General features: G+C 52.5%; 11 protein-coding genes and 1 non-coding gene across 12 annotated transcripts; 5 read left to right on the forward strand and 7 right to left on the reverse strand.

Annotated features, from left to right (window-relative positions):
- The first annotated feature begins 182 nt into the window (after window positions 1–182).
- On the forward strand, window positions 183–2,099 carry M421DRAFT_416758 (pH-response regulator protein palC). The gene is made up of 2 exons (XM_033591187.1): window positions 183–1,452; window positions 1,507–2,099. The coding sequence occupies exons 1-2, from the start codon at window positions 292–294 to the stop codon at window positions 1,747–1,749; spliced, it is 1,404 nt and encodes a 467-aa protein (XP_033452276.1). The 5' UTR covers window positions 183–291; the 3' UTR covers window positions 1,750–2,099.
- A 162-nt stretch (window positions 2,100–2,261) lies between these two features.
- Window positions 2,262–4,609, forward strand: M421DRAFT_416759 (amino acid permease). Its single transcript, XM_033591188.1, has 5 exons — window positions 2,262–2,293; window positions 2,349–2,961; window positions 3,012–3,212; window positions 3,271–4,111; window positions 4,163–4,609. The coding sequence occupies exons 2-5, from the start codon at window positions 2,709–2,711 to the stop codon at window positions 4,569–4,571; spliced, it is 1,704 nt and encodes a 567-aa protein (XP_033452277.1). The 5' UTR covers window positions 2,262–2,293; window positions 2,349–2,708; the 3' UTR covers window positions 4,572–4,609.
- A 247-nt stretch (window positions 4,610–4,856) lies between these two features.
- M421DRAFT_t18 lies at window positions 4,857–4,943 on the forward strand. Its single transcript has one exon. It is a non-coding gene; the product is annotated as a tRNA-Asp (tRNA).
- Window positions 4,944–5,098: 155 nt separating this feature from the next.
- M421DRAFT_416760 (ankyrin) lies at window positions 5,099–7,448 on the reverse strand. Its single transcript, XM_033591189.1, has one exon. It carries the CDS (start codon window positions 7,046–7,048, stop codon window positions 5,177–5,179), a length of 1,872 nt encoding a protein of 623 aa, XP_033452278.1. The 5' UTR covers window positions 7,049–7,448; the 3' UTR covers window positions 5,099–5,176.
- A 567-nt stretch (window positions 7,449–8,015) lies between these two features.
- On the forward strand, window positions 8,016–9,924 carry M421DRAFT_416762 (uncharacterized protein). Its single transcript, XM_033591190.1, has 3 exons — window positions 8,016–8,302; window positions 8,350–8,734; window positions 8,787–9,924. Exons 1-3 carry the CDS (start codon window positions 8,112–8,114, stop codon window positions 9,471–9,473), a joined length of 1,263 nt encoding a protein of 420 aa, XP_033452279.1. The 5' UTR covers window positions 8,016–8,111; the 3' UTR covers window positions 9,474–9,924.
- A 1,099-nt stretch (window positions 9,925–11,023) lies between these two features.
- M421DRAFT_1714 (uncharacterized protein) lies at window positions 11,024–13,353 on the reverse strand (the record flags this gene model as incomplete). Its single annotated transcript, XM_033587778.1, has 2 exons — window positions 11,024–12,812; window positions 13,037–13,353. 2 exons carry the CDS (start codon window positions 13,351–13,353, stop codon window positions 11,024–11,026), a joined length of 2,106 nt encoding a protein of 701 aa, XP_033452280.1.
- Window positions 13,354–16,302: 2,949 nt separating this feature from the next.
- On the reverse strand, window positions 16,303–16,812 carry M421DRAFT_55003 (CKS-domain-containing protein; the record flags this gene model as incomplete). The annotated part of the gene is made up of 4 exons (XM_033595270.1): window positions 16,303–16,336; window positions 16,393–16,451; window positions 16,501–16,645; window positions 16,697–16,812. 4 exons carry the CDS (start codon window positions 16,810–16,812, stop codon window positions 16,303–16,305), a joined length of 354 nt encoding a protein of 117 aa, XP_033452281.1.
- A 586-nt stretch (window positions 16,813–17,398) lies between these two features.
- On the forward strand, window positions 17,399–18,071 carry M421DRAFT_283116 (uncharacterized protein). Its single transcript, XM_033588933.1, has one exon. The coding sequence runs from the start codon at window positions 17,625–17,627 to the stop codon at window positions 17,961–17,963; it is 339 nt and encodes a 112-aa protein (XP_033452282.1). The 5' UTR covers window positions 17,399–17,624; the 3' UTR covers window positions 17,964–18,071.
- M421DRAFT_402800 (uncharacterized protein) lies at window positions 18,026–18,527 on the reverse strand (the record flags this gene model as incomplete). The annotated part of the gene is made up of 1 exon (XM_033590246.1): window positions 18,026–18,527. The coding sequence occupies exon 1, from the start codon at window positions 18,368–18,370 to the stop codon at window positions 18,026–18,028; it is 345 nt and encodes a 114-aa protein (XP_033452283.1). The 5' UTR covers window positions 18,371–18,527.
- Window positions 18,528–18,923: 396 nt separating this feature from the next.
- M421DRAFT_1716 (uncharacterized protein) lies at window positions 18,924–19,307 on the reverse strand (the record flags this gene model as incomplete). The annotated part of the gene is made up of 1 exon (XM_033587780.1): window positions 18,924–19,307. One exon carries the CDS (start codon window positions 19,305–19,307, stop codon window positions 18,924–18,926), a length of 384 nt encoding a protein of 127 aa, XP_033452284.1.
- Window positions 19,308–19,940: 633 nt separating this feature from the next.
- M421DRAFT_1717 (uncharacterized protein) lies at window positions 19,941–20,594 on the reverse strand (the record flags this gene model as incomplete). The annotated part of the gene is made up of 1 exon (XM_033587781.1): window positions 19,941–20,594. The coding sequence occupies one exon, from the start codon at window positions 20,592–20,594 to the stop codon at window positions 19,941–19,943; it is 654 nt and encodes a 217-aa protein (XP_033452285.1).
- Window positions 20,595–21,532: 938 nt separating this feature from the next.
- Window positions 21,533–22,180, reverse strand: M421DRAFT_54871 (uncharacterized protein; the record flags this gene model as incomplete). The annotated part of the gene is made up of 2 exons (XM_033595263.1): window positions 21,533–22,075; window positions 22,127–22,180. 2 exons carry the CDS (start codon window positions 22,178–22,180, stop codon window positions 21,533–21,535), a joined length of 597 nt encoding a protein of 198 aa, XP_033452286.1.
- Window positions 22,181–22,680: the final 500 nt, after the last annotated feature.

Raw genomic sequence — 22,680 nt, forward strand, 5'->3', positions numbered from 1 at the left:
GCCTGGGAGTTGCTCATGTCATTCTGCAGAGGCAGACCTGTACATATACCTGGCAGACAAAGGAAGATGAACAGCATGGTTTGATTTGAAACCACACACACCATCCCTTCTCTCAAGTTCGATCTCTTTTCTTATGAGCTATTTCATCGCACATTACTCACTAATGGTGCAAAGCTGACTGTATGGATTCGTCGATTGGATACAAGCCCGCATTTGATGCGGCCAATACTAGCGTCTCAGAAACCCCGCCAAAGCTGGGGTGCATCATTCCATAGACACCGCACCACAAAGATGCCCTTTCCTTTCGCGCTACCGACAACATCCAGCATATCTTTTACCGATTACTTCAGCAGCAGCACACATCCTTCACTCCCGAACTGTGCAACGACAGCACGAGGCGTAGTTCGCGATGTCCTCAAACGCCACAAGCGCATACCTCCATCCTCACAAGCTTCAAACCTCGCGACCGTCCTTTCCGCACTCAACGACTACATTCCATACCTGTTCGCACTCGATGCTGGACTGAGTGGTGCAGCTTGCGCCGGGGAGGAAATCGACCTGGTCCTGGTCAAAGAGTTGGAGGTTGAATGGCGCTCAACCCTCAGCACTTCGATACCAGGTCGCGAACCAGCACGCATAAAGCTCAAAAGCCTTGAGAGCGAGCTCTGCTTCGTACTTTCAACTCTAGCATATGTCTACAGTCTGCAAGCCCGAGCGCAGCTACACACTCTATACAATGCCACGCTTCCAAGCCCTGAGCAGCGCGCAATCGCGATTGGAGCTGCTATGAAGCTCTTCCTCGATGCAAACTCAGTCCACACATATCTGGTCAACAGATCAGGGCAATGGCATTCTCAGCCTGCTGCGATCGATATCTCAGCATCTGTTATGGGCGCGTTAGCTGAGCTTACTATGGCTGAGGCTACGCTGATTACGGTGCTTAAGGATGACCCGTACCCGGCTGTTGTGATAGAAGACAGGAATAAGGACAGCAAAGATTGGATGTTTAGAGGTGTCGAGATACCTAAAGTTCGCGCGCATCTCTTCGCCCGATTGTGTCTTGCCTCCTCAGAGCATGCGGCCAAAGCTCAAGCTATGCTCGGTCAGTCTTCCAAAGTCAGCGACGATCTGATCAAGTACGTCGACGATCTGCGCAGGACTGCGAAGGGCAAGGCATGCCGTTTCTTAGCCTGTGATTCCGAGGCTGGTGGTAAAACTGGTGAGGGAATTGCCTGGTTACGTGGTGCTAAAAAGGAACTGGGTTTTACGTCGCTGGGTGCAGATCAGCAGAAGAAATCCTTCGGTTTCTCAAAGCTCAAGAAGGATTTCCAAGAGAAGAAAGAAGACCGCAAGATCGAGAAGGGTGAGGGATGGGGCACTGATGCCGGCAAATTCGAGGAAGGCCGAATTGTGGACATGCTTCTGAAGAAATGGGAGAAGCAGAACGATACGGTAAGGACGGCAGCATGGAGTGGAAAGTTATCGCTCGCTAACACGCTATTGCAGGTCGGTATTCAGCTCGTTCCGCCTTCGGAGCCGCTGCTAGCAAGCATGCCATCTGGCCGAGAATACCACTCAGCGAAGATGTGGATTGTGCCAGCGCTCGACGAAGTCTCGCTTGTCCGCATGAGGGCACCACCAGACCCAAGTGACGCATTTGAGGGCGAGGAGGAAGACAGCACAGACGAAGATCAGAGGACAGCTCCGGGAGCCTTCCATGCCCATTCTGCTAGTACCAGTTACTACTGAGCAGCAAGTTGTCTTCCAAATTGTAATGCTCAAGCACATGGCTGACTAGGCGCTGTCTTTTGGTCATAGCATCGATTTTTACATTTCCTGCTGGGTTGGAGGCTGTTCGTGTCTATGGACGCGGGGGCAAAGATACTACCCCACAATGTTTTGACGCCCTTCACGCTGCCAATCCAGGTCAGAGTAAACTGACACAACGTTTGAGACGCGCCTTACGTTGTCGTGCAGCGAATGGATATCGCCAACTCTAAGCCACGGGTAGGATCGTCGCAGAAGACCCAGCCCTTTCCGCTTTGAGCAGGTCCAGCCGTGCGGAATGAGTTGATGCTTAGCTTGTAGATACCGGCGGGATTCCGTATCAATAGTGTAGCAGTCTACATAGCAAAATACGTGCTGATGACAGCAACAACAGCTACATTCGAAGCTGAACGAACCCTCGTGTGTTTGTAACGGAGTTTCTTTGTTCACAAGTTTGGCATTCTATTGTGGCTGCAAGGGTGCACTTGGAAGGTGCCTGGGCGACTGCTTGCATCGACGGCGAATCGTGCGCTTCTTCCCCACACCCACGCTAGCGACTCCAACCCCTTACGATAACGAAGATAGGCATTCAAGCCCTCTCCGCCATCATTCGCTGGCCCAACCCAAGCACGGCAAGTTTACGCTGTACCCGACAGATAGGCGTGCATGCGTACCACACGGTCGCGCTTCGCCATGCGCCTGTTGCGAGAAACGGCGGTTCACGTTCCCCGCTCATGGCTTGTAGTCACGACAGGGGGGGGGAGGAGCAAGATTAGCAAGTGACCTTGATATAATGCATACCAGCGTCGCTTGTTGTCCAGCTGTGCATCCAGTTTTCAGTCTGTTTTTCAGCTCGTGCCTAACGCCTTTGCTAATTCCACGTTGTTTCAGCGAGCCGAATAGCCAGGCACCGGTGCCGTGGGACCAATCCATGCTGAGCTATGTCATCGATACACAAGCGCGCCATTGCGGACGAGCCAGTCACGAGCGTCCTGCCTAATGGCGATGTGCCTTATGATCCGAATCATCAATTCAACCCCGATGAGGGGGTTCTAGCAGCGTTGGGTTACAAGAGTGAATTCAAGCGAGAGTTTAGCTTGTTTACCACGTTCTGTGTGAGCTTTGCGGTGCTGGGACTATTGCCCAGTTTCGCGAGTACATTGTACTATGGTATGGGCTATGCAGGGACCGCTGGTACGTGGACATGATCTTCCATTGGGTTTCGCTTGTGCTGATATTAGCAGGTATGGTTTGGGGATGGATGATAGCCATGATCGGGATCCAATGCGTGGCCTGCAGTATGGCAGAGCTATGCAGTGCTATGCCAACAAGTGGAGGACTGTACTATGCTTCGGCAGTGCTTGCACCGCAAGGCTGGGGACCATTCGCTGCGTGGATTACAGGTTGGAGTAACTGGCTTTCTCAGGTCACTGCCGCGCCATCCGGTCAGTATACAGCACATCTAGCAATCGTCAGAGTGGCAAGATCTGATATACGAGACAGTAAATTACGGCATCTCAGCCATGATCCTGGCCGCTGCATCTATCCGCGATCCGACCTACATCCCCACCGATTACCAAACCTTTCTGCTGACGGTCTTTATCATGATTTTGCACGCCGTCATGTCCTCACTTCCAACCCGCTGGCTAGCACAGATCAACTCCGGTGGATCATCATTCAACTTCATCGCTCTCATAGTCGTTCTCATCTTAATCCCAGCCGGCACAGACCGTGAAGAGCGCGGCCTTCCCAAGTTCGCATCTTCTCGTGAAGTATGGGGCACGATCTACGAGGGCACATCTTTCCCAGCAGGCATCTCTGTACTCATGAGCTTTATCGGTGTCATCTGGACAATGAGTGGATATGACAGTGCTTTTCATCTTGCAGAAGAGTGCTCGAATGCAAACATGGCTTCTCCACGCGCCATCGTTCTGACTTCTGCCACCGGCGGCATCTTCGGGTGGTTCTTGCAGCTGGTAGTTGCATACACCGTTGTCGACATCGATGGCGTACTCAATTCAGACCTAGGACAGCCGTTCGCTGCGTATCTCATGCAGTGCATGTCCGAGAAGATGACCCTCGCTATTCTCGCTTTGACCATCATTGCAGGATTTTCGATGGGCCAGGGCTGCATGATTGCTGCGAGTCGAGTCACATTTGCGTACGCGCGTGATGACTGCTTCCCCTTCAGCAACGTCTGGAAGCAGGTCAACAAGCGCACGCAGACGCCCGTCAACGCTGTGTGGCTTAATTGTGCAGTCGGCATTGTTTGTCTACTGCTCATCTTCGGCGGAGAGCTCGCGATTGGCGCGCTGTTCAGTATCGGCGCCATTGGTGCTTTTGTGTAAGTTTCGCCGCGACTTCTCAGTGTGTGCAGATATACTAACAGAAGCAGTGCCTTCACAACACCAATCTTCATCCGCGTCTTCTTTGTCGGCAACCGCTTCCGCCCCGGCCCATGGAATCTCGGACGTTTCTCGATCCCCACTGGCTTCGTCGCCTCCGCGTTCGTCATACTCATGGTGCCCATTCTGTGCTTTCCTAGTGTTACAGGCGCAGATCTGCATGCAGACGCTATGAACTGGACGGCGGTTGTCTACGGCGTGCCAATGCTTTTAGCGATCGTCTGGTGGTTCGTCTCTGCACGAAAGTGGTTTAAGGGCCCGAAGGTCAATGTTGCACACATGATGCATAGCGAGGAGCAGCAGATTCTTGAGGGTCAGAATGTACAGAGGTCGGTCTCGGGAGGCTCAGGAAATGGGCTGCCGGAGAAGCTCCAGAGGGTGGTATCTCCATCGGTCTGACGTAGGAATTGAGTCGTACATCTGAACTGGATGGTCACTAGAATCAGATTCTTCATTGTTTATGATGAGCTTCCATTGTGAATGTGGGTCGATGACGGATTCGCTCGGCCGAGTGAATGGTCTTGAGAGTTTTCCCTCGCCGGCCACTTATGAGCCGCACATTGCCGAATCCAGTCCACGAAGACAGGGCGTAGCCAGACAGTTACCATTTTTTAACTAGATAATATATCCTATAATTCCATGAATCCTCATCGATCACATCTCTTCCCAACTTAAAGTTGGATATCTTCGATAGTATAGTGGTCAGTATTTCTGCTTGTCATTCTCAGGAACAGCTCGCAGGAGGCCGGGGTTCGATTCCCCGTCGGAGAGATTCGATCTTTTTGCAGCTTGGAGCACCTAGAACGGACTTGTGAGTTGTTTAGTGGTGAAGTCAATTTTTGCTCCAGATGGGTTACAATATTTCCGCACCAAGAACAATCAAATATAGCAACTGTCAATGCAAAACACTTCTGTTTGACCGCTGAGGCGATGAATATGCATGAGAGAAGTAAACGTTGACAACGAAGCTTTCTCCTACAGATGCTCATCTCGCAATGTGCTCACTAATTCCCAGGCAGCTCGACGCGCTCCATACTGACCGCATCTGTTCTTCTCCCGGTATCATCCAAGAGTCTCAGTAAGTTCTGGTGCCCCTTCTCACTCGCAATATCCCACGCGGTCACCCCGTCACTATTCTTCCTGAACGGATCTGCACCCTTACTACACAGGAACTGCGTGACAGCCATACGTACCTCCAAGTCCATCTTATACGAGCCTGTCCAGAAGGCAACAGCTTGATGCAATACAGTGTCCTTCACCTTCCCATGTGGCAAATTGATCTGCCATCCTGCCGTGAGCAACACCTCCAAGATGGCGATGATGCAATCTGCAACACCATCCTTCTCGGAGTCTGATAATGTCTTAAGCAGCCATGAGCGTGTCATCAGCTGGCTGGCAAGCGTGGACCAAGTATCCGGCTCCACGGGTTCTGCACCATTCGCAATCAGGAACCGGACCATCTCGACTTGCCGCGCACCGAGGGCGAAATGGAGCGGAGTGAGACTGGTGGAGTAGCCAAACGGAACTTCGTTGACGTTGAAGTTGGTGGCTATTAGGTGGCGTGCCATGTCTACCTCGCCAAACAGCGCTGCGAAGTGTAGTGCTGTAACGCGCTCCGGCCGGAAATGCTTGCGCAGACTGCCTCGCCAGAAGCCTTTCTTCTTGTCAAGAAGCTTTGCTAGACCCTGTTGGTCGCCTTTGCAGACCACTCTCTCAATATTGTCTCGTGGTTGACAACCAACTTTCTCGAGGATGTCCTTGCGAGACAAGGGCTTAGAAGGGATGGAAGATTGCATATGTCTTTGTTCTCGAATGTCAAGCTCATTTACCGTCGTAGAAGGTGTACCAGCTCTGCCAACGGTCGTGTTTTGAGCTATTCTTGGATTGATTATAGCTACGGCTTCGAAAGTCCCCGCCGTTGATGAAGGAGGTGTGTTCCATCCCACCTGTTGTAGGCGAGGGCTTGCTTCCTCAGACATGTTTCTCGGAGGTGACTGCCAAAAGTTCGGACTGCTTACAGAAGTGGCTATGGAGCTCCGACTAGGCGCCGGGGAATGCGCCACGGCAGGTGGAAGCCGATACCAGCTCTGGTCTGCAGTGGTTACTGCTGCCGATGGCACGGCATGTTGGGAAGATTCCCTCTTCGTCACTGACAAGGTGGTCTCGAGAGGCTGACTGTACATGATCGTAGAGAAATCTAGATGGCCCATACCCATACCTAGTGACATACCAAGCCTCTTGAGTATGATTTCTCTTCTCTCTTCTGAGATCATGGCAAGGTACGTTTTGGCCAAGGCACGATCATCGAGCAGGACGCAAATATGTGCCATAAGCGCCATGGACTCAAAAGAAGCATCGCTGAGCTTTCCTAGAAGGCGTCTCCTTGTTTGTAACGTCCCTTTACATTCCTCTTTTGCGATATCAACTCGACCCATCCGGATGTGCAGCTGTGAAAGCAAGTGCATAGCCTCGCACATACGCTCCTGTTGCACATCGGAAGTTAACTCGTGTTGACTAAGGCTTATAAGAGCTTCTTCGGCAGTTGCATGGTCTTGTGTGTAATATGTACAGATGGACATCTTGAAATGGAGGTCAAAGATGTCACAGAACGTGCGCCGTTCCTTTGGAAGTGTTTCCAGCACACGACGAGCTTCTTCTAGAAGTGACTCAGCTTCCATCCATTTTTGGGCTTCGAAAGCTGTTGTTCCAGTAGCCAAGGCAGCTTTCGCAAGATCAACTTCAAGATCGTCGCCCGAGTCGTTGTTTTCGATCGCATGTGGCATTGGCTCGTGATCGTTTTGCTGTGAAGAAGATGCTCGTTTCGTAATGGAATGCCTTTGTCTACCAATTGGTATCCCTGGAGCCTTGGAGGCCATGTCTCGTAGGGATCCTGGAGGTAGCAAGCTGCGAAAGGCTTGTGATGGCTACAAAGCGGGCCAACTATGCGCGAACGCAGGCACAACAACGTGTAGATAGTTACAGAATACACACTGAAGTAGCTGGACCTTCGGTCAATATGGAAGTGATAAAAGGTCACTCGATTCTGCCAACACCGCAGTGTCTGGGTTCGTCGAAGGGCCGTGATGTAGAACAATGGGTACTAGCCTTGACGAGTTGGAATGTAGATGCGGGGCATGAGTGTGGAAACCGGTCAGGGAGAAGCCCGCCGGATGTGACGTGCGCGCACCGTGGTTCTCGCCCCCTCACACGACCTTTCTGCAGTTGTCGTTTAGTGGGATTCGATAAAGATATAGAATCATCTCCTCAGCCAGGGATGGCTGGAATGACTGTCAATAAGCCACCGTGCGGTGAGACGGTGATTAATTACAGCAATTCAGAGTATTTGGCCCACCGTTTCCCGGATGCGGTTAGTCGCTTATGGCTGCGCAGGCGCAACCGCAGTCAGGTTAATGGCCTACTGGTCGCTGAAGCGCCACAAAGTTCTGCAGATCATGTCTCTCCATTTCGACCCAAGATAATACTTCAGCTCCATAGGTCAGCCTTGTGACATGTTGCCCTGCAGCTCTTTACGGATGCCACTGCATGACATGAGCATCATAATCGTCGAATGCTAACGATTACAATGATACCCACATCAGGCAACGTCAACTTTAGCGGAAAGGTTGCGATAGTAACGAAAGTACCGAGAGCTTTGTGTGACGCAACAGAACGGCCCCAAGGTTCTGCTGTACACGTACAGTGCCACGATTACTGAATTTAGAACGTGGGACATGATGCATGCACGCACTCCGCTCAAGCTGACCTGGTGGCCCCAGATAACATCAAATAAGCTAGTCTCCCAGGCCACGCAGTGTTTGTGCCACGCTTGTGCCTTCGTTTAGAACGAAGTCTTTGTTCAACCACCATCTCGTCGTTTCCACAAGTACTTTTTCAGGGCTGTTCCTGCGAGAGAATTATTCTGCAGGTACATATTTCGCCATGACGACTACCGAAAAGCATCCAGCAGGACTGTGCACCCAACCCACGAACGGTCGTCTTGACTCACCAGATGATGGGAGACCTTCGGGCTGGAGATACCGAAACTTCAAACTCGGACCTATCACCATCCCATGTTATGCTTCTCCGGAAGCGCAGCTGCTCTTGGTTTCGTTTGTCTGCTTTCTCTGCCCAGGTGGAATTCTCCATACTCTTGCGATGACAGCCTACTGACAAGGACAGGAATGTTCAATGCTCTCAATGGCATCGGTGGAGCAGGGCAATTTGACGCTCGCGCGAGCAATGCCGCGAACTGTGCCGTATACGCAACCTTTGCCGTAGTCGGCTTCTTCGCTGGTACCGTCACCAATACCCTCGGTATCAGGAAAGCCCTTTCCTTTGGCGGCATCGGATACTGTGTTTATGTCGGTGCACAGTTTTGCTTCTCTAAGGTCCAAAATCTTGGCTATGTCATCTTCTCGGGCCTACTGCTTGGTAGCTGCGCAGGCATTTTGTGGAGTGCGCAAGGTGCGATCATGATGTCGTATCCTCCTGAAAATCTGAAAGGTCGATACATCTCTTGGTTCTGGATCATCTTCAACCTGGGTGCTGTCATTGGTAGCGTCGTCAGTAGACTCTGGGTTTCAACGATCGGGCATGTGCTGACCGCGGCCACAGATCAGCCTCGGTATGAATATGTCGAAGGACGCAACCAAGCTGGAAGAAGTCCCCGTCGAAGACAAGCCCGGCATGGCCGAATGGAAGACCGGTGATAATGGTGCAGCTATTAGCGACGCCACCTACGTGGTTTTCATAATCCTGACCTTCCTCGGCGCCTGCTTGTCGTGGACCTTGACCGATGCAAAGCATGTTGTGCGCCGGGATGGTTCGAAGATCATTCTGATGAAGCATCCGACCTGGCAGTCAGAAATCCTCGGCCTATGGAAGACACTCAGGAGTGACCCATATATCATCCTCCTCTTCCCCATGTTCTTCGCATCAAATTGGTTCTACACCTACCAATTCAACGATGTCAATCTGCCGCGGTTCAATATCCGAACCCGTGCTCTCAACAGCACACTATATTGGCTTGCACAGATCTTCGGCGCTGCTGTCTTTGGCTTCGCGTTGGACTCTCCAAATATTCGAAGAACTACCAGAGCCAAGATTGCATGGCTTGTCATGTTCATACTGACCTTCGGTGTTTGGGGCGGAGGCTACGTCTTCCAGAGGAAGTATACAAGGGACGAGAGGACAAGGCTAGACCTGTATGACTGGACCTCTCAAGGTTACGTTGGCCCTATGTTCCTGTACATCGCCTACGGGTTTTACGACGCAGCATGGCAGACATGCGTGTACTGGTAAAATAACGGCATACCGATAGCGACGCTAGCTAACCAGGTGTAGGTTCATGGGCGCCATTACCAACAACAGTCGCAAGCTAGCCAACTTTGCAGGCTTCTACAAAGGTATTCAATCAGCAGGTGCTGCAATCGTCTGGCGATTGGACGACTACAAAATACCTTACATGAATCTGTTTGCTTCGTGTTGGATCTTACTGGCTGGCAGTCTAGTCGTCGCGCTTCCGGTCATGCTGCTGAAGATTAAGGACACCGTGCCAATCGAGGAAGACCTAAAGTTTACTGACGAGACCGTGGAGGATGTGATCGGCCACAAGGTCTCCGCTGATGGGTCATATGGATACCCGAAGTAATCTTTGTGTGTACATATCGCTTTCCTAGCGACCGTGGGCGATCCAGTAGAAGACTGTCGTAATTTGTGTGATGTACAAGAATGGAATATGAGTTGATCTGCCTTCAGCGCTTCAGCGCAGACCACTTGGCATCACGTCCCCCCTTTTCTTGTTCATCACATCGTCGAATACAGGCCAATACGATTCGGTCCGTCGAGCACCTGGTCATCGAGTGTGATTTGAGCGGCTATGGGCGTGAGGCCATTCCCTTACGCCGCGCGAGCGATGAGGAAGCCTGTCTGTCGCACACTCAGACAGACAGAGAGCGAGAAATGGGACGGCTGTGGGCCTCTGTCAATGATAAAGACTAGCAGGTGATGACAAGGGTGAGGCGTAATGATTGTGTCTGATGGCCAGGAGCATCGAGGCATTAAGCTGCACGCCTTCCGGGCGATCTTCGGCGACCGGTCTGCACTTGCCGCCGCATAGTCTTCGAAAAAGTAGCATCACAATACACAAAAAGTTCCGCACGCTGAGAAAAGTGGAAACAGAAGACAAGCCCTCAAAATCTGATCTCGTACACAAACGGTCGATACCACCACTGACAGGAAGCACAGTCTTGGATCCTTGACGAGCAAAGCAACAGTCTATAGACACGAGCAGACCAAAAATAGATACGGATGCCCTCTTGGTCGCAAAGCGGGAGACGAGAAGCGCACTTGCGTGCAGCACGATATGCAAAAGAGAAGTCCCGACTCACAAATCGACTTTTTTGCGGCTCTTCGATGAAAAAGAGAGGCTGACGAAGGAGCAATAGAAGGGCAGAGATTCTGGACTCACCATAAGAACGAGGATGTGCCTACTTCACATGCTCACGACATTACAGGCATACACATGCCAAAGTCAATACTTGTTGGTGAAAGTAACGTGCCATCGCACGTCTTGCATCGATTCCCTGTACCCAAGACCCAGTTCTGAGATATCATCGCTACAAATTGCATCATAACAAAAAGCTGGCCCAAGGGCGTGCAGAACGTATCAAAATCGTGGCTGAAGTCGTAGTCGTGGCGCCATATTGCGCGATCATTACGCGACCCTGTTCGCTTCCCTACATAACGCCTGTAGATCCCAAAGCCGATCCGATGTGGGAGCGCTGTTAACCAACCATCATGCTATCGCTGAAACGCTCGACATCATGTTGCAGTACCGTTGAGTGTTCCATCTATTGCGACCGTGGCGATTGTGCGCCGCTGCCCGGTCGACTCCCATATGGCGACTCATCATCGAACCCTTCGAAACTCGCGCCGTCATCGTTCATGTGAACATCCTCGCCCTCGTCGAACTGCGGGGCCCTCATAGCCGGATACATCATCGGTGGTGCCGGGGGTGGAACACCAGCCTTACTGATCTGCTCAGCCAGGCTAGGCTTCTCGGCGAGGTTGTTGAGCATAGCGCGGCTTGCGTCGAGCATCGAGACCGCATAATCGAGGAAGTCTGCGCGCTTGGAAGATACGGAGAGTGTCCAGCGGTACTCGCGAAGTCGGAGCTTGTAGAACTCGGCTTCTTCGCGCGCTGGTGCTGTGGCCCATAGGAGGGAGCCGAATGTGCCGATCAAGGTGAAGTTCACCTTCGAGGCAAAGAACCAGAAGGCTCGAAGATGCTCAGGCTTCAGACGATTGACGAAGTCCATGGCGGAGATGAGGCGAGTCTTCGCTGCATTACGGCACATAAAGAGACCGTAGTTGTCAGGCTCCTTTGTGTCGAGAGACTGCACAATGCGACGGTGAAGGGTGATCTCCGTCGCAAAGTAAGCCAGATGAAGGTATCCCGTCGAGATGAGCTGACTTTTGCTCGGCGCATGCATCTTGACCTCTGCAGGCAGCCTCTCGTGCCACTGGCGCAACTTGATCTGCACCGGCTTCGCTCTTGCCAGAATCAACTCCGTCGACTTTCGTCCTGCGTTCGCGAAGTCCTGGATTGCTGTTTGTGTGTAGAAAGTGTCCATGACCTCGGCCATGATCTGGGTAAGACTGATCATCTGCGCGAACAGTATCCGGCTCCTTTGGTTCTCTTCTGCTTCTTCCCCAGCATCTTCTTCTCGCTTTTCGTACCCATCTCCTTCTTCGTTGAAGTCGTCTTCTGAAATTGGCTTTACTGCCCAATTTGCGTTGAAGATGTGCGAAGGTCGGCCGTGGATAAGCGAACTCCACTTGTCCTGCATATACAGTGCCCATGCAATGCGCTTCCTCAATCCGCGCTCCCAATGAGGAATGGACCACGATGAGCAGTCAAGATGGAGACCTAACTCCTGCCCAATCGCTACCAACTGCGTTGTCAGACTCCACGAATCGGACTCTGGACGTTGCAATAGCAGTAGGCCTGCCTGGACTGTGGACAACTTCGGCCTCTCCAAAGCCAATGTGAGCGACCTCATCGCAATGGCCTCCAATCGAGCGGCATCTGGCTTCGAGTAGTTCGCAAGCTTTGGATCAAACGACCACCAGTTGAGGGCCAAGATATACATTCCAGCCAACAATGCTGGTGAGAAACTTCTATCGCCGCTGCGATATCGTTCAATAAAGAGGTGCTTCTGGAGTATGGGGTAGCTTGGGTGGACCACCTGGAAGTAAATGTCAAGAAGGGCAGGGCCATGAGGGTGGACGAGTTGTTCGACATGGCTCAGGTAATTGGCCTCTTCAGCATGGTCTTGTGTGTTTTCGTCAGGAAGCATAATGAAGCATTCATGATCATTTACTCGTCGTAGGGTTCCAAGATCGAAAGTAGACTCGTTGCGAATATCGAAGTGCGACAGACCAATAAGTGTAGGGTCAAACGGTGAGCTTAAGCCGATGTACCTGCTGTGCTGGCGTCGCTGCAGGCCCAACGTCTCACCCAATTGAGGCAGGTGGATGTTTGCCGCTAGTAATGGCTGAGGCGGTGGGGGACTTGGCGCTGTTGCAGTGATAGTTGGTGTCGCCAGAGCTAGTGGGGGTGGCTCTGCATCGACAGACCTGCCGACAATGTTAGCTGCATGTTTCTGTACGACGACTTGTGCGACATGATCCAGAGGCTTTGAAATGCTCAGTAGATGTTTTGTAAAGTCTCATGCTTGAGTTGATTGTCCGTGTTACGCTTTCGCGTGCGCACGTGACATCACTCAAGATTGATTGCGGCGTGGTCAACAGCACCCGAACCCTGCAATGACGAGGCGCTATAGTGGGAAGTCTAAACGTACCTCTTCTTTGATACGTTTGGAGAGTCCTTCTTGTCACCGTCGACGACCTTCCTCTTTCTGGGCAGTGGGCTTTGCACAAAGGTGCACTCTTGCTTGTGGAAATCGCACAGAACACACAGCGCAGCACCCTCCTGTATCACGCAGCGGCTCTTTCTCCTCCTGCACGCGTCACAAGGGCGTTCTCTCCGTGAGCGTATGTTAGAAACAGGTCCGTTGGTCGAGGTAGGTTTGCCGGCAATAAGGTTCTCTTTTCCTGGAGAGAGCTTTTGTTTGCGTGGACGAGCGGCGGCGATAGGCACCGGCGTCGTGCGAGGCATGGCAGGCTGTATAGCCAGTACGGTCGTCATATCGCTATTGGATGGCACAAGTAGTGCACTGGAGATAAGGGCGAGTATCGTAAGAGGTCCGGCGTAGGCCTAGATACAGCAAGCTGGCAAGGTCTATGCTGCTGATAGACGACGGGCCGTTGGCTGGGGGCCGGAGAATAGGTGCCGGAAAGGATGCCAGGAAGCAAGAGTGCCAGTGCACCAGTCACACGATGCTGGAGTCGATAGGGTCCAGATCGGGTAGTAGCTGAAGCTTATCGCGTGGGAGAAAGGTAGATGGCCCACAGGCTATATCCTCCCAGTAGGGCGAGTGCAAAGAGAATTGAGTAATCCTTATTTCTGTGGAGAGGTTTTGAAGAAACAGCCTCAAGGACCTAGGTTGCCGGTAATGGCTGCGAGAAGTATGAGATGTTTGGTGGTGCGTGCCGTCATTGAATGCTTGCGGTATTCTCTGGAGAAGGCGGACACGTGCGGCGATGACGGGCAAAGCCTGGGGGAGCGGGCTGGAGATCTAGGACCCTGTGCGGGGGGTAAACAGGCACATAATCCGGTGTAAGTCGTAGAAACGTCAGTGTCGAGAGCGTTGTCGATGTCTTTTGAGGTTTACGCTTCACACATCTGCGAACATGTGCCTGGATGGCTTGTGCTTCTGCCCGTTACGTGATAGCAAACTGAATGCGGCTAAGTGGCAGACGAGTAACCATCTGCAGGGCGGCAGCCATCCAAGCACCAAGCAGATAAGAATGTACGGAGCCAATGGGCGCAATTTTGGCCCGCTGATGATTTGCTGCGCGTAAAATTATTATGCCAACTTTTGGAGTCTATCTCTGGATCATCTCCGGCATCTAGCCTCGCGACGTAGTTACCAGCAACACCAGCCAAGCAGTGAATTGCTGTTAGGTACTCGGTATTGGCATCTGCACGTCACCCGCGGTTCGAGCGACAACGCTGCCCTCCTCATGTACCTTGACGCATCGTAATCTACCGCCTATTACTCGAGGCGGACCGTTTGGGAAAGAACTCGCCAGACCGCACCTTGCCAAATGACTCCTGGTGCCGGTGTTGTTGCTGGATGAAGTGCGTCCCAGTGGGTAATGCTCTTGCAGAATGATGTGAACGCTCGTGTGGATCCAAGAATTCTTTGGAAATGTTCATAAGTCCACTGTGAACGGGCCCATCGTGGCGGTTCTCGAATCTGCAGCCTTGCGTTCAAGCCAGCGCACGTGGACCTTTCCACCTTCACGATGTGATCTCCGCCCCGAGCCTCCGCTCCCCAGCCTCGCCTTCTCACCGCTCACCTTCTAGGCAAGGCTTCCACCGATCAGAATTTGCGTGCTTTCCGAATCCTCGCCTTATGTCATGCAGCCGCCTGCCACCGTGCAACGCGACTCGGTTACAGATTCAAGCCTTCTGCGGCAGGTTTAGGAACGTCAAACCTTCTAAGACATCAGGATATGGCTAAATCAATACCTGTACGTAACTTTCGCCAAGCTAGTCTTGAATCAGTCAGCAACTCCAAACTTGCTAAGGTTGAGCGGCCGAATACGCATGCAGCAAGAGCACACATGAGCGAGTTATCGAGGTATGGTATCCGCAGCCTGCCGTTCTCGCTGCGCCTCTCGAGCGGTATGTGTAATTTGTACGATCTTGGCTCGGTATCTGTGCAAGGAAGAAGAACGTCTGAAGGTACACGCGGCTGCAATCAATCTCCGGGCGGCTTTGTCGCTCCGCTTTCTGTGACCGGTTCGAGATCTGCCCGCTGGACAGTGGAAGATCCAGAGTTGCAAATGTTGTTACGAGAGAGTTTTGCTGAGATCTGCATGTGATTGACAGCGGACGCTTCGAGCTTCTGGCGCGATGGCGACTGGATGACATCCCAGGCCCATCGTTGGCCGGTTTAGTCCGGGGTACGTTCCACTGGGCTCATGTCGGGACGATGTTGGACAAAGTTCGATTCGAAGTCTAGACGTAGGGTTTGCATCGCGATCTTGCCACACAGGTGGGTAGTTGTTCATGGCAGTGTAAACTCAAGTTCTCAGATGTGAAGTAGAAGACTGTATAGATACGACACTGACATTGTACTATTGCCTGCTATGTCGCTTCAGATGTACGATATTCTAGCATGCACTACTTCATCCGCGAAATAATGCTGTCCTTGCCATGGTCATCCTCCAGTGTATCTCGCCGCTTTGAACCATTTGCCCAGTATGAGATGAGCGGGACTCTATCTGGGCTGTTCCGTGTAGTCTAACTTGGAAGCAGGAATGATGTAGATGGGCCGATTGCGTAGATCAATCACGAGATATGGGCGAACTGCATCAGGGCTCCAGATGAAGGTGGATCTCATTCCCAAATAAGCCAAGGTCCAACTTGACGACGGTGCGAATGAGTCTTGTGCCTGCCACGTGATCGTTGTCACTGAGTCTCCCGGATGGTGGCTGTGCTCGCTGTGGCGGAACTAGAGATGATCTTGAACGCAGTGTATGTGCTGCCGACTTCTGGGGTTCTGCGCTGTCGTACCAAACGATTCTGGAGCGTACTGATAGAGTGATGCTTCAATTTTCCCTAAGAATTGGCGGTAGCTAACATAGGTGCTCTCTGCTGAACAGGAGCAATAATCTTAAGACATACTCTCCCGCGGCCAGTCGCCTCTCTGAGCTTTTGCAACAGCCGTATGTACAAGGTTGGCCTTCTTCTCGCCCATGGTGGTACCGTTGGCGAGGCTGTCCAAATAACCTGTATAGCTCTAACCCAGCACGTTGTTGTTCCGCCATTATCATGTCGTCGTTATATCTAACATGTCGCGCTCAAAATAGACAAAGAAGCTGGTTTGTTTTGTTGCAAGGCGCAGTGCCCCATCGTAGGTCCTTGGACGCAGCGGTTGCGATCGTCGAATCGGCAAGGGGTCTCTCTCTGTGGATGGATGATGTGCACATAGTCTTAGTGCATAGGAGGCTGGTAGTTAATGGGTCGCCTGTGATGGAGCTGTCAGTTCCTGTGCTTCGAGGAACAGAGCAAGAGAAAACTTACTTGAACAGAAGAATATGCGGCTCAGGCTCGTGTACTTCGTAGTGCTCCCACCCTAAGCTCTACATGCGCGTCAGAATGAGACATCAGGTTGGCATCGCCATTACATACCTGGGTGATGCCCAACGCCCTCCACTCATCTTCCCACAGCAGCTTCAGTGTGCCTCTGGCGCCGTCAAAGTAGTCTTTGGGAATGATCTTCAACATCTGCTTGGGAAGCTGGACGTGACGGTATTCGAATTCGTCGTCTGAATATCTGGTGTGTTGTCAACAGGCGCGTCCGCGGGATCCGGTGTAAACAACGCACCTTGCCGAGTAGTGGATCGCGTCAACAAACTCATCCAGCTTCTCCTTCTCGTGCTCAGACAACGGGCGCGGCTTCTTGTTGCGGCGCGTGAAGTCGATGTCCATATCGGCGGCCATTTCGAGTCTCGGAGTGCTGCGACAGGGAAGCTCGTATGCTCGTGCAGTGTGTTGTGCGAGGGTGAATGTGGCGGGGCAGACGGCGAGGGCGCGTTTGGCGGAGACGCGCGATTGTGGCGCGACTGCTAATGCTCTGTTTGTGTGACGATGGTGGTGCTGCGAGCCGGTAGGAAGAGAGAAAGGGTTCAAGCGCGCGAGAACAACAAGCAGTTGTTTACATTGGGTACGGTAGCATGAAAATTGGCCCGTCACCGCCGCACAAACCCCGCTAGGCGCCCCTAGCGTACCGGCTCCACCACGTTCAAGAACGTTCCTATCACGACCACATCTCGATTACCGATGCTGCGATCTTGAATTGTCAAGATTGGCTTCACCTCGTGCACACATATTCCCTGGATTCATCGCTGAACATCTCTTATTTCACCGACGTTCAGTAATGTAGTTACCCGTTACACGGACCTTCACCCTGAGACCGCTATTGCGCAACACCGCCCGCGTCTGCGACTATTATCTTAGTCTGAAGTTGCAGTCAACGACGCATCACATTACACCACATGCACGCCTTGCTGAAACCACCCATGCAGTGGCAGTAAGTTGAAATGATAGTATTCGGTAGAGATAGTGTTGACAGAACAAGCTGCTTTGTAGGTCATCCACTGTGTCCGGCTAAAGAAGTCCCGTCGTGATCAAAGGCTGCATCAAGAGTCTGACTTGCTGTCCAATGCGCCAGTCCTCTGAGCTCCTTCAGACACTTCTCCATTCGGTACTCTTCCAGGTTGGGTCAGCCATGCTTTCGATAGATAGGCTTGGGTATGTCTGCAAGTCTGGGCTCAGTGTTCTCCTTAATATTGTGCAGCCAGCCTTGGAGAATCCCCCTGGAGTCTTTGAGGACCAAGTGTAGCTGTCGGCAATGTCTCTTCATTTTTTCAAAGAACTCGGAGATGAGCCACTCAGGATGCCAAACTTCTTGCATCCACTCTGGACAGCCGTCGTCGTCGTCTTATCCGTCATTTCCACTATCTGCGTTGACATCGTCCTCCCCATCTCCCCCCGTAGTTCACTCCACGTCGAACTCATCTTCATCGGGGCTTTCGTTTCTGTCGTCCTGCATGAGTTCGTCCACAAAGCCTCCTCGGTCTCCGTCGTCTTGAGTAATGCTCCAGTGCGTCGGAGAACAAAGCGCATCTGAACAGTCCACCCATCAAATGCAACTCTACTTAGCGTTCAAGAGGAGAATCGTACCACCTCTACTAGCAAACTTCAAGCCAATGCAGTACGGGAGTATTGGTCCACAGTTCTCATCACTGTTGTCCGGATCCCAGTCATCGCTGCATGTGAGAACAATGTATTGATCCGATCTCTTGATCAGCCAGTTCGCGATATCCGTCCACACAGCGCACCGAGCGAATGGTGTGAGATGGGGTCCGTCATCGCCTGAATTCTTAACGTGCGATAGATGGCGTAGTAAATTGATAACAAGCGACCACATGGTTTCCGGCGTGATGTTCAGCCAGCCCTCTAGTGGAGGTCCCATGGTCTGGGTTCCGTCCGGGTACATTTTGGTAAGGAAGTGAGAGTAGTCGCGGATGACAGCAACCTGGTGTCGCGGTCGAAGTCGCTCACCGTTGTAAGGGTGAGGAAGATGTATGTACCAAGGATCAAGAAGCTTGCCATCTCGGTATCATATACACATGCAATATACGCTTGCACGGAAGCTAGCCTTGTTAAACAGCTGTGCCGCTTGTTGCCTGGGCTCTGTACGCATACGCATCACTGCCTCGTATTCTTTGTACCTCCCCTCCTGCGTTGCAGTGAAGCCGGCTATAACAGCAGAACATGGTAGCCGCTGCAAGGGCCATCGACTCGCGAGACACTCACGATTAGTCACTGACTACCTCCCACGTTTCGAGATTCTGGGGCCTGCAGCCAGTTTTCCTACAACGCAAGGCCTCTCGAAGCCCACACATATCGTACGCCAACCTACGAATCCGACGCTTCGCATACACTCTTCCATCAATCTATCACGTCCAACAACGCCCTCACTGTACCAGTTCCGGGTTAACTCAACCCCAAAAACATCTCCAGCTCCTGTCATTCATTTTCCCGATACATTAACATCTACTTCCCCCCCGCCCCTCCCCGCCCTCCCCACCAACTGTGCGAACATCATCCCGACTAGCGCCCCTCTTAAGCCAAGCCTCCGCCCTCTCCCCGTCCTCCCCGCTCGTCACGGTCTTAAGTTCAACACCACCGCCGGCAGCTTGCAGGGCGCCCTGGGGCTGATACTGGCAGTGCAGATGGACGTTGCTCTCCGCGTCGTCCGGAGCATAGGCAGCATGCTGAGCGAGGTGGAGATGCGGGTCCGCAGAGTGGGAACGTGAGTGTGCGCGCGTGCGCCGGTCTTTGGTGTACCGGATAAAGACCCAGAGGAGGAGGAGGATGAGGATTGTTGCGGTCAGGACGGTGAGGGTCAGGATGAGGGGAGTGGATGCCATTGTGCGCTGGTCCGCGGCGGAGCTTGGTGGTGAGAGATAGTCGTGTTGGAGCGGTGGCTTGGGATAGGTGGATCGTGGATTTGGCACTTTTGTAGTGAGGTGAGTCGGTGTCGTACCATGGGGTCTCGTGCTGCCGGTGAGGTCTAGTCTTTGCATGTCGCACTCGGCTGGAGCGTTTACCCTCCTCGACAGTGTTAGTGTCACGAATCGTGTACGAGCACTATGGTGTGACGCTCATATAAAGATAGCCATCGTGAGCTCCACGGAGACGGGATCAATTGTTCTTCATGTCAACCGTTGATCATATAGGACAAGTGGTCAACCAGTGAGGACGAATAAACATTGGGATATCTCGCAAGAAGAAAACAGCAACCGTAACCCTACCCCTTATGCGTATACCCATTACACGCTGAAGCAATCCCGTGCAATGCGCTCTCATCCATGGACTTGGATCTTCCCTTGTATAAAACAAAACAATACCGATAGTCCCCACCGGCATCCAAAAATTCAAGTCAAAGATCGTCGAGTTTTCACTGCGCACAGCGCATGAACACCTCAAATGAATCGCATCCTCAACACCAAGAGTCTCTGCGCATCTTTGGCTCCGATGACCACAGTGCCAGCCACAACCATCTAGGCGAACAGACAGAAGGCAGCCGCAACACTCAACCCCATGACCGCAGATAACACTCCCGTGCCAATAGTGTTCTTAATACCAACCGACTTGCCAGACAGAGCTAGGCCAGGCTTCCCAGTAGGGACCATAGTACCATTCACAGTAGCAGTTGGCCCGCCCGTGATCCTTGTGGTGTTGGAAAACAGTGAACCGGCGGAGGCGACACCACTGCTATTCGATGAACCAGTGCCATATGCAGTAGCGCTGAGTGTGGCACTAGCAATTTCCAACGTCCTGGTAAGCGTGGTCTGAGACGCAGTCGGATCCTGTATCGAAGATGAGGAGTCATTCATAGCCAGCGCAGCAGTCTCACTTACCGCAGCAGTAGGAGTCGTGGGATACATCTGCGCCAACAGCACCATCACGTCAGCGGGAAGGTCTTTGTACCACTGTGGGGTGACGTCGCCGGTCGGCAGGACGATGTCGGTGGCTGTGCCGGTCGGAGTAGGCATTGCCGTTTTGAGCACCGAGAGAACGGAGAACTTGGTAGGGTCCATGGTGACAGGATCTATGGCGCGCACGATGAGGTCGGCGGCTGCGTGGACATTGGAGGCAGCCGCTGTAGTGGTTATTGCCGCGAGGGAGAGGGAGAGGATGGCCGTTGGCTTCATGGTTTTGAGTTAAGATGTTGTGTAGAATGATGTCGTGGTATCGTGCTGATGTGTCGCTGAAGATGCTCGTGCATGAGATATGCTGCCGCTGTTATCATTGACAAACAAGGCGAACGCGGACTGAAGAAAGGCAGGAACCCGCGAGAAAACCCGCGAAAAGTGGGGAAAGTGAAGGTGAAGACGCGACCTCGATTCTCTGCACCAGGCAAGCTGAGATCCGAATGCAACGACTACTGAAGGTCCAATTTCCCGATCCAGCGACGTAATGCTCTTCGTGCCTGACAACGCGGCAGTGAGACAGAAACAAAGATTATGTTTGGACGTCCAAGCCGGGTACCTGCGTGCCTGCCCAGACTTTATGACTGGTCGTGCCTGCTCTAAGCGCCTGGTGAGAATAGAGATGGTACAGGTGTAGCGTTTCGACCCGCTGGTGTGGGTGTTTGATGAACGATCGTGCAACCACAGACTGACAGGTGCAGAATGTTTGACAACCTCCAGAAAGAACGCAAGGAAGCAGCCAGGCTTCTGCAGCCCCAATTCGCAGGGAGATACTGCAAGCAAAAGTATGAGAAGAATGGAGGCGGTCAGCGCAATGAGGGAGAGCGCATAGCCTGAGGTTGTGGAGCGAGTTGACCTGGAGAGTCTGTGTCTTCAAATCATCGCTCGAGTTAGGTGTCAAGACTCAAAACATGAAGCCATATTTGTGAGGTTGACGTTCGACACTGGCCCCTGGCGATGAAAGTCGTGGTCGTGTTTCGCGCTTAGCTTGCTTCATCGTGTACTCCGTGACAGAACCATGTTCCCAGGTTTCAAGCGCATGGTTTCACGAATTGACGCGCAACTTCATTTTGACCAGATTTGGAAAAGTGCAAAGATTGGTGCGCATGACAATATCGATAGCAGCATCGATGCGAGGTAATGAGATGATCGCACTCACTCTATGCGAGCTCTCCGGCGTAGTCATACACTAACCTCACCCTCCGCGCCTCGTTCTTGTCGCTCTTCCTGACCACAACTCGCCTGACGTACTTCCTCTCGCCTCCGATTTCCGCAAATCCCCAGATCTGCCAGCCAGTCCACTTGTTCCCCTCGTTGTCCACGAAAGTTTCGACCACGTCACCCTCCGCAGTCTCCTTGAGCCACCCCTCAGCAAGGTACTTCGCATCCTCTTCTGTCACACCCTTGCCCTTCGCCTCTTCAAGAACTGCAGACAGAGTAGTGTACCTGTTGCGCCCTTTGACTGTGCCAAACAGCCAGTCCGAGTGTTCGCGCCATTGCCAGTCAAGAGTGCGCTTTTCGGAAGTGCCCTTCAGGCCGCCAGAGACGAGTTGGTCGATGTCGATTTGCGAGGATGTGCTATCTTCGGCTGTGTGATGCTTCAGGTGCTGGGTTACAGTCGCGGCGCCCAAGGCTTTACGGGTCAGCCAGCCGATGCCTTGGAGCGCAAGAACGGGATCGAAGGCGTCAGAGAGACTCTTGTTCTGCGAGACGCGTCAGTGAGCTGGAACAACTGAAATCACATTTGGTTGTACCATGACCCATTTCCCTTGAAGGTTCTTGATGTTAACGGATGCTGGGGCGGCCATAGTGACTGCTTTGTGGCTCTGCTGTCTCTCACAACGAGCTTACGGGTGACGGAGGAAGTGATCTGGTAAGATATGGTGCACCTGTTGTCTTTGGGTGGGGTACTCCAGAGTCGATCTCGCAGGGTCAATCTATGTAAAGCAGCCTCGCGGCAGGACTACACAGGTCTTATGTATCGCCCATACGATCTGCCCAGATCTTGGCCCCTCCTGCCATGCCTTCGTTCACATGGCGCTTTGTCTCGTACCTGCATGTGCGTCACGGCAGGGCAATTGCCTAGGTAGTTCCTCAATCAGGTTAGCTCTTCCGCGGGGAAGATGGTGACAATTGGAGCGACAGCTCGGGCGTCAGTCCCACCCAGGCAGAGCACCAATGGCGCGAAGGAGAGGTGGCTGCCGTTTGTCTTGGGCCGAGGAATCCTATGTGCGGTCGTCAAGTCATTAGGCGAATGTAGAAATGTTTGCGGCGCGAACGCTCGGAACTGGATGGCGCCGTTGGTGGC

The sequence above is a fragment of the Didymella exigua genome (genome assembly GCF_010094145.1).
Source record: "Didymella exigua CBS 183.55 unplaced genomic scaffold M421scaffold_4, whole genome shotgun sequence".
NCBI lineage: Eukaryota > Fungi > Ascomycota > Dothideomycetes > Pleosporales > Didymellaceae > Didymella > Didymella exigua.